The 10,233-nt window shown below is 40.8% G+C and overlaps 1 protein-coding gene across 1 annotated transcript; it reads right to left on the reverse strand.

Annotated features, from left to right (window-relative positions):
* Positions 1-202: 202 nt before the first annotated feature.
* Positions 203-5,810, reverse strand: LOC108272320 (tyrosyl-DNA phosphodiesterase 2). Its single transcript, XM_053683246.1, is given in 7 exon segments — positions 203-1,511; positions 1,514-1,712; positions 1,890-2,060; positions 3,695-3,813; positions 4,142-4,233; positions 4,392-4,910; positions 5,751-5,810. Coding segments are annotated over 7 exon segments (1,221 nt in total). The 5' UTR covers positions 5,780-5,810; the 3' UTR covers positions 203-1,419.
* Positions 5,811-10,233: the final 4,423 nt, after the last annotated feature.

A 10,233-nucleotide genomic window follows, 5' to 3' on the forward strand; every position in this document is an offset into this window, starting at 1 on the left:
ATTATGTAAAAAATTAAGGAGAAATGAATGTAGCAGATAAAGAACCTTGAACAAGAACCTTGTTTGACACTGTAATAGACATCTAATGACATATGCAGCCAGGGATTTAAATAAATCAACAATGCATTACAAGGAGAAGTATAATAAAGTGCCCCTATCAGAATGCAGGTCAGAAGCAGCAGAGAAAAAAACATACTTTACATTTTCATTTAAATAATGCTTTAATATCCTGTTTCATCCAACAATACATTAAATATATTAAATTCCACAGATTACACATGAAAAATCTGTTTAATTTGAAAGCCCCTGTCATATTTTTGTTCATTTATTATTCTTAAACATGGTTTAACCATGGTTGAAGGTTCAACCTTAACATTGGATTTTCACTGAGTGTAATCATATATCTAATTAAATATGAAAGTTGAACAGAGAAAGGTAGCTACTCGCATGTGAGCTCTGCTGTCCACTGGAGATGGACATAGACCATCCACTTTACTCTGATACAGAATTTACAAGCACATTTCTCTTTTTTAACCCATTTCCCCAAACCTCCAATGACAAATAATTATTCTTGCTGACAGCTTGCCATCATTCCTGATTTCCAGTGGACTTTACCGGCATATTTCAATTCTGTTTGGATTAAGCAGCAGAGAAGATGAGCTCCAAATCAATTTTCCAAATGAAAACACAGGGCCCTGTTTCCTAACTCCCCACCAAAGAATTATTCCCATCCATCTGTTTAGACAAGGTTGTCCAGTGTTGCCTGCAAAGGTGACTGAAAGAAAACAAAAACCCTTGCTGGAAAGCGTGGCAATAAAAACGTAATGCTGATTCTGGCCAAGGATAACGCAATTTATTAAAATTATATCGAGTAAATGAATCAAATGTGTCAGTGCTGTGTACACATCACTGCAGTCTAAGTGTAGCTCAACATTTTGAGTACAGCACCAGTATAATATTGCTGCTTATCAGATCTGTTATTTTGCTTTATAATGGCTCTTATCTATTCCCTTATGTGGGCTTGTGTGGACTACTAAAAACAGAAATGGTAATGCTGGTAAATACAACAGCTTATAGATGAGAAGCAGGAGTGCTCCAAAAGGAATTGCTATAGAGGGCCCTCCAGTGGAAAACTCCAGCAATAATTAAAACATGTAATAATAATAATAATAATAATAATAATAATAATAATAATAATAATAATAGTTTAGCATGATTATTATAATAGAGTCAATTTCCACATCATGATAATTTCTGTGATGTCAAATCCTTGGATTGTGACGAATTATACCTAATGAGTTCCAAAGAGAAAAGGCTGCTTAATTAAATACTGAATTTACACACCAAAAAGGCCTCAAAAGAGGTTCCAGCTTTTATGCTGTTAAATAAAGTCAAATTGTAAGAGGAACTTCATAAGTACTACTCCACTGAAGACACAAAAGAGAACGTGCAAAGAATGCCCCAGTGATCACTGGTGAAACGACCACATGTCACAAGTCTCTTCAACCCACCAGTGTCATGGTGTCTGGCCGTAGCTGAGTGCCCTCTCTAGCCGCTCGCATGTAAACGCGGTCGAAACGCAGTCGTGCAGAGAAAGGGAGTCCTTTGTTATTATTATTGACAGTGTCCCAGGTGTACTTGCAATCCTCTGGCTCTCCAAGCATCTCCCATACATCTGTAATGCCATCAGGGAGACCTCCTAACTTCTTCACCTAATACACAATACAAGCAAGTCAACACATGCAACATACCAGGTTCAGAGATATCAGTTTACAAACATAATAAGCATGAGGTTAGACATCATGCTATCATGGTGCAGTCTAAAAACTGCACACACACACACACACACACACACACACACACACACACACACACACACACACACACACCTCCCAGTCTCTCATGTTGGTGTCTCCTCCAAATATGACTGTCTGGCTGTCTGGTGCCTCTCTCATCCTCTTCCAGACCCTGCGCAGCTGGTTCAGGCGCTCCTGTGAGCTGGCCTTTAAGCTCTCCAAGTGAGAGGTCATAATACAAAGCTGATGGCCTAAGAAGTTTACCTGGGCACACACACACACACACACACACACACACACACACACACACACACACACACACACACACACACACACAGAGATAAGGGCCACTTTGGGAACACAGCAAAGGTAAATAACTATTCCATTTGTTCCACCTGTACAGCTTTCTATAAACATAATTGTTTGCTTTTGACAGGGAGTGTTCTGTTGCAAACTAAATTACAGCTTTTATTACTGTGAGATCAGTAATAGTGCTAGAGACAAAGCAGTAAAGTACAGAATGACATTGGCCAAATGTCAATGTCCTACACTTTGTTTGTACAAACAGAGTAATAACACCCCAAAACATTTGTCATTAAAAACTGAAATGAATTGCTTTGTACGAATAAATCATGTCGGTCTTGCTGAAAAGTATAATGCATCTGTCTAAACTGGTAATATGATCGGAATAATCTCGTACAACTATGGTATCAGGATGTGCCATGGCACCCAATTACTGAAATGCAAATCAGTCAAGCAGGTTTCTACCTTTCAACAGAGGTTTTCTGTTGTACACAAGTACGGCATGTTAGTACAACAACCACACACACACACACACACACACACCCCTTGTGGTAAGAGTTCATTAGCAGATAAATAACAATACATACAGCTATAGTGCTATTGACATTACCTTGATGACTAAATATTCATGTCCCGACATATACTAAAATATTATTGCACATGGTTGTTGTACAAACCTGTTGCCAAGGGAAAATGTCTTATTGCAGAGAAATCTCCAAACTTTGCCAGAACTGTCATATGTACACAATAGACAATGTTATTCTTCTGTCAGTAAGATTCCATGGTATGAAAATGGATAAAGAATATTCTTTAACTATCTGTTCATAAACTCATAATCAGTCATCATCCAAAAACACCCTCCAAATGCCCCCACTGTTCAACACTTCAAGAGCTTATATAGTGCAGCATGAGGAGAGTCACCAGCAGACCGTAACATTCCTTTACTGATTCGAATAATGTGACGTCTCCGTATTTGTGTGCCATTACACGTTGTCCGTAATTACAGAAGAGTTGATCAGAGGGGCACTACAGAGGCGGAACTACAAATGATTTTAAAATTCCTTATTCTAACAGTTTGGAAGGGTGTGTTACAATTTTCAGCAATACTAATGTGATTTATTCTTACAAAGCCTTTCATTTCTTTTTCTTTTTTTAAACTAAAAATGTAATTGCGCTTTAATGACTTATTAATTACTGAGATCTTGGATCACGTGCCTAACAGCATCCTTTTTCTGTTAGTTTCACTGAATAATTCATAGAATTACTGAATAATATGCTTTAAAACAGATAACTATAGTAAGCAGAGACTGTAAAGGGTTATACCTATAGTTAAAAACTAAAAGACAAACACTGTTCAAGACCTAGAGGGTTTTTTCCATGTTAATTCTAGACACAGGTCTCACATACCTATGTTGCACTGATGCATTGAAACACCATTTTAAGAAATGTTTCATTACGACATTGTGTTTCAAACCCTCTAACGAGTACAACCTTTTCAAATGGCTTAAGACAATACAGGTGAAACTGATATGCAGCATGTAAAAGTAAACATATTGTATAGGTTGGCCAGTAGAAATAGCGCATTGGAAGCTCACCTCAGCCATTAACAGATTCCTCCCCATTTCTGTAGTGGGATAATTCACAATGTTCCTCTGAACTAATTCAATTCTGCACCTTCTAAGCAGTATTCCAGTAAAATAGCCATCATCACTGCCTAGAAAGAAAATTTCATCAAAGTCATCATTTACATTTTACATTACAGCATTTGGCAGACGCCCTTATCCAGAGCGACTTACAATTATCTCATTTATACAATTGAGCAGTTGAGGGTTAAGGGCCTTGCTCAAGGGCCTAGTAGTGGCAGCTTGGCAGTGTTGGGATTTGAACCACTGAGCTACCACTTCCCTAATTCAATTCTGCTAAGCAGTATTCCAGTAAAATAGCCATCATCACTGCCTAGAAAGAAATGTTCATCAAAGTCATCAAAATGACTTGTATATCACATAGACATTTCATAAATGCAAAAAAGAAAATAGTCTCACCTGGCAAAAACTCATAATCTGTCATAATCTCTTTTAAAATCTTTAGGTAAGGTGGGATAAGCTCTTGCAGTAGGACCACATCTGCACGGTACCTTACAAAAATGAAAAAAGGCTAACATTTCTAAGACAGCTTTCTGAAGAAAATCAGTGGTTGATACTGATGTGAGTGCATTTATCTGAATTCACATGAGAATGAATACAGCAGTCATTTAAGTACGTGAGTCAAATATACTGAGAAAACAGCACTCACTTTCCTAAATGAAACAACAGGCTTGGGATCCGTTCTCTGATATCTTCAGGATCCAGGCCGTCTATGTTCCAGGTGAGCACAGTGAGCTTCTCCGGGTTTCTGCTCTGATCAGGAGCACAGTCTTGGCCTTCATCTACAGATGTCTGGCCTTCATACAACTGTTTATATGAGAGTTTGGCAGGTTTAGTCTGGGTTGATTTTGATTCGGTAGGCTGTGTGTGAATGCGCTCTAGTGAAGGAGTTTGAGTAGCCTGGTTCTGGGACATGTTTTTAAGAGTCTCTGTCTGGGTCGAATGGTCACAGGTTAGAGTCGGCATGTGCTGGGGCTTTAAGCACTGTTTTTCTTTGTCAGATGGATGATAAGTGTTATGCGGTGTAATGATTTGGTCAGAAGCCCTTTCTGTCCTTTGTTTATTTCTCACACGTTTTTTCTTCTTGGCAACTTTTCCTTGAATCTTTGCTTCAGATGTTTTATTGCTTTCTTTGTCGCCCCCTGCAGGAATTTCTGTGGATGCAAGACTGTAAAAGAAATACAGGCAATACGAACGTGTGCATGGACAGCAGTAATCTGATTATTGACCTTACTCTGAGTAAGGTCCTTTCATGTACCCGTTTTACATGTTTTAGAACGATTAACAGCACACGTCATTACGTCACCACGCCACGCCGAACGACGTTCCCTCCAGAATTTCACGTATCAACATACAGTTCGTCTTCGTTATGGTATCATATACAGTTTTGGGTGTTTTCATTTTTTTTTTTTTTTAAATTACGAACACTTCAAGCGCGTTAATTATTTGTCATGCTATACGTGCTAATAGATAACTGCTTGAAACTGTGGGCTACGTCCCAAACCGCGTACTTACATCGAGGTGTATTACAAAATCATTAAGGTGTGTACATGTCTGTAATACACGTCGGTAATGCGACTAAAACAGGAATACTCCACATGTCTTAATTCGATTTGTGTTTACTTCGAGTATGACCTGAATCAGATTACGGTCATTAAAAATTGCTGTTTACATGGTAGTTTCTTAATAAGAATATTGTCTTAAACTGGTTAATATTGGATTATTGTTGTCCATATGAACGTACAGAATATAAATTCTAGTATTTTCTTAAAATAAATAAACTCAAACCTAAATCCTCACTTATAATTGTGCATTATTGAGGGTTTTTAAAAATATATATATTATTATTATTTTTTATTATCAAATCTCTCAATACAACCATCCAGTGACATAAGTAACCATATTTCAAAAACTAATAACTACAGTATAGGACGTAAAACAGTGCGGCCAAATCCATATTGTACAGAGAGGACTAAAAAAATATTTTCAAAACCGATTGGATCCTTACCTTTGTTCATGGTTTTGCTTGTCCTCCATTCTGAACGTGTACGTCAGGGTTTCTTGGTTTCGTTTTCAGTTTTCATTAGCGAGCTCTACACCCGCGCCAGCAGAGGGCGCCACAGTGGACACGGTCACGGCGTAATACAACCGAAAACAATCTTGTGTTGCTTAGAGCAGTGATTCACAAACGTTTTGCCACCAGGGACCCTTTTAACCCCCTTTGAAATTCACCGACAGTCCACATACTCATTAGGTCCAAGAAAAAATTCCCTGTTAAAAAAAAACAAAACAATAGAAAACCTCATTTAATTTGTAATGATCGTAATGGTTATAATGGGAATAGTAGTAGTTTTAATGGAAGCTGTAATAGTCCCTCTGGGTCTCTAATGGTAATTTGTTGGCTTCTATTGGTGGCATGTTATGCCTATAGTGGATACCAATAAAGACCAATAATGGTAATGGTTTTAATGTTTACCTGATGGTTTGTAATGGTATTTGCAGTGAAAACCATTAGAATATCTGTGATGGTTATAATCTTGCCTTTGCATTTCTTTTTTTTTTTTAAGTTAAGGAGGCTTGGGTGAAACCCATTCAAGTCAAACCGTCAAGTCAATAAGTGTGATAATGTTGAGTTGTGATTTATTTTATATATATATATATATATTTTTAACCCTCCTTAAAAGTTACATCCATTATGTTATTGGTCAAAATGACTTCCACAGTTTAAATACATACAATAATCCCAATGAACAGCTTAAAACAGTAATAACAAGAAATATTTGCCTATAAGTTCATGACCCTAAATGAGGAAAGTAAAAGAGAAAAGAGAATCAAAGAGAAAAAGAAGGATTAACCGGTATTTCAGACATCTCAAATGTGGAAATGGTCAAATTGATCCATAACATAATCGGAGGGTTAATATAATATAACATAATACTACATTTGTAATAATACATTTGTAATTCTAAAACAATGTATTAGAATATATTAATAAGTGTATTGTTTCTGTTCCTGCTGTTTATATAATGTATTTAAGTCTACTTTAATATTATATAATTAACTATATAAAATTAGTACACAGTAAATCCTGCTGACATTCAAAATCAGCTGATGTTTCTGTCAGAGTATGAATTATTTTTTCGCAATTTCCTCACTTTCTGTATAGTAACTAGTTGATTGTTAACAGTACTGAAATTATTTTTTGGGAAGATCACTTATTTCACTCTTGATAAGCATAATTGTTTTGTACAGTAGGAGATTACTGAAGAGAAGGAGTCTTGTATCAATTTAATTGATAAAGGATTTCATGTTTTATTCATTTAGCTCTGTATAATAATAATAATCAGGGGCGGACTTAGCACTAGGCAGAGGTTGGGCCCCCAGAACCCAAGGCTCCCTAAAAACACATATACACGTATATGTATATGTATATGTATACACACACACATATGTGTGTATATATATATATATATATATATATATATATATATATATATATATATATATATATATATATATACATACACACACACACACACACACACACACACATATGTATGTATATATATATATATATATATATATATATATATATATATACACACACACACACTCACATGCTCCACAGCGCGCTGCATAAAGGGGAACTCGTAACAGAACCTCGGCCAAGGGCACTCCTTCCGGAGTGCCATGAAACATCCATCTCCATTGGCGGCCCTGGCCCCCTGGGCAGAATGTCCCAAGCAGAGCCTGAAGACCGCACGGCGCTCTTGGCGAAACAACAAGGCAGAGCGACGTCCATGGCGGAGCAGGGAAGCAGAGCGACGTCCTCGTTGGAGCATGGAGGCAGAGCGACGACCTCTGCTGGGCAGGCAGGCTGAGCGACATCCTCGGTGGGGCATGAAAGCGGAGCGACGTCCTCGGCTGACCAGGGAGGCTGAGCGACGACCTCGGCTGACCAGGGAGGCTGAGCGATGTCCACAGCTGACCAGGGAGGCTGAGCGACGTCCACAGCTGACCAGGGAGGCTGAGCGACGTCCACAGCTGACCAGGGAGGCTGAGCGACGTCCACAGCTGACCAGGGAGGCTGAGCGACTTTGAGGTAGCTGAACAGTGGGGGATCCTTGAGTCCGGTAGGAGCTGGAGCGACGTCGCTCACGGAACGTGGAGGCAGAGCGACGTTCTCCACTGAACAAGAAGGCTGAGCGAGATCCATAATAGGGGAGAGAGGGTGGGAGTTGGTCTCAGCCCTGATCACAGACTCCCCCTCCTGTCGGTGTGGCATGGCGTAGTCCTTTGTGAACATTGCCAGTGGTGACCTGGTGCTTGGTCTGTCCCGCTGCGGCAGCCCGAACATGCGGTCATTCTGAGTGAGTAGTTCATCTGTCCTTCTTCCCTGCTCCAATAGTCCTCTATACCACTCCTCATATGCTGCAAACCAGGCGTCCATCTTGGTGATCTGCTACTTCTGATAAATGGTCTTTCATTCTGTCACGTATTGAGGTTGCAGCTCTGGAGTTGAGATCACCTCATAGATCTCCGGCTGGGGCTCTGAGGTCACCAGGTGAACCCTGGGCATGGGCAGAACTTGGGCGGCCATGTCGGCAGACTCGGGCGTGGGCAGAACTTGGCTGTGCGTGTCGGCAGACTCGGGCGTGGGCAGAACTTGGGTGACCGGGTCGGCAGACTTGGGCATGACATCAGGAACTTGAGACTTGACTTGGACTACCGAGACTGGAGACTTGACTTGGACTACCGAGACTGGAGACTGGACTTGGACTACCGAGACTGGAGACTGGACTTGAACTACCGAGACTGGAGACTGGACTTGGACTACCGAGACTGGAGCTGGACTTGGACTTGGACCTCAGGGATTTGAGACTTGACTTGGACTTGGACTTCAGAAGCTTGAGACTTGACTTGGACCTCAGGGACTTGGTTGCCCGTGTTAACATCAACTTGGTGGCTCATGCACTCATAATGCATGTGGAATGGAAGATCAGCACTGTTCACCACATTAACTCCCTTCAACAGCTCATCCAAGTTGTAGCTCTGCCCTGGTTCTCCAAACTCCCTCAGAAACAAGTCTGAAAACTGCCTATTGTCCTCCAGTACCCGGGGTCTCATAGCTGCTACTCGCTGTGCCCACTTGCGAGCTGGGCCAAAAAAATCAGGACATCATGAACTTAATCCATTATCTCACCCTTGGCTTCAGGTCAAACAGGCTTGAGAAGTAACTCTGGCAGTCGATCAAAAAATAGTCCGGATAACCAAAGAAGCCATCATACCAATCGGGAAGATCCATGAAAGTCCATTGCGAGAACTGCATAGAATCCAAGGCGGGGATGATTGGCGTGGACCTCCGGGTTCTACGTTCTTGTGCTGCATCCATGATCGGCGGAATGTTCTGTCACGTTTCGTGACGCAACGGAGATAAGGTAGGATGCAAGCGCAGGTTGAACAACAGTTTTATTTCAAGAGAGACAGGCAGACAAATCCAAAACGTGATCCAGAAACGTAATCCAGTAACATGCAAGGTTCAGGTGATCGGCAAACAGGCATAAACGAGGCAAGGCAGGAATCAACGTCGAGGTCTCGGGATACAGGATCGATATACCAAACATGCAACAGAAACAATAGCGAGGGACTGGTAGCGGAGAAACCAGCGTGAATTTAACAAACGAAACTACACATGACATGAACTATAGACTAAGACTAAGACTAAGACTAAGAAACGAAACATGAAACTATGGACTGTGGTTATCTATCGTAAGAACTCTAAACTAATCGACTATCTAACTCATTCATTCAACATTCCGCGTTGTGTGCTGGGAGGCGCGCGGTATATATGCAGAGATAATCAGCCTCGTAATGGCTGACGGCTGAGGACGATTCAGACACACGTGAGACTACAACCAATGACAGAACGGGGAAGAGACATGACAGAAACATAAACAAATGCACGTGTAGAAATGTCACGACTGTCCACAAGGGAAAATGCGCTCGCGCTCACATGCTCCACAGCGCACTGCATAAAGGGGAACTCGTGACAGTAAAGTAGTGAGTGTACAGCTTGTTTAACAGTATAAATTTGCTGTCCCCTCAAAATAACTCAACACACAGCCATTAATGTCTAAACCTCTGGCAACAAAAGTCAGTACACCCTTAAGTGAAAATGTCCAAATTGGGCCCAAAGTGTCAATATTTTGTGTGGCCACCATTATTTTCCAGAACTGCCTTAACCCTCTTGGGCATGGAGTTCACCAGAGTTTCACAGATTGCCACTGGAGTCCTCTTCCACTCCTCCATGATGACATCATGGAGCTGGTGGATGTTAGAGACCTTGTGCTCCTCCACCTTCCGTTTGAGGATTCCCCACAGATGCTCAATAGGGTTTAGGTCTGGAGACATGCTTGGCCAGTCCACCTTCACCCTCAGCTTCTTTAGCAAGGCAGTGGTCGTCTTGGATGTGTGTTTGGGGTCGTTATCAT

This window comes from Ictalurus punctatus, chromosome 1 (genome assembly GCF_001660625.3).
Source record: "Ictalurus punctatus breed USDA103 chromosome 1, Coco_2.0, whole genome shotgun sequence".
In the NCBI taxonomy this organism is placed as follows: domain Eukaryota; kingdom Metazoa; phylum Chordata; class Actinopteri; order Siluriformes; family Ictaluridae; genus Ictalurus; species Ictalurus punctatus.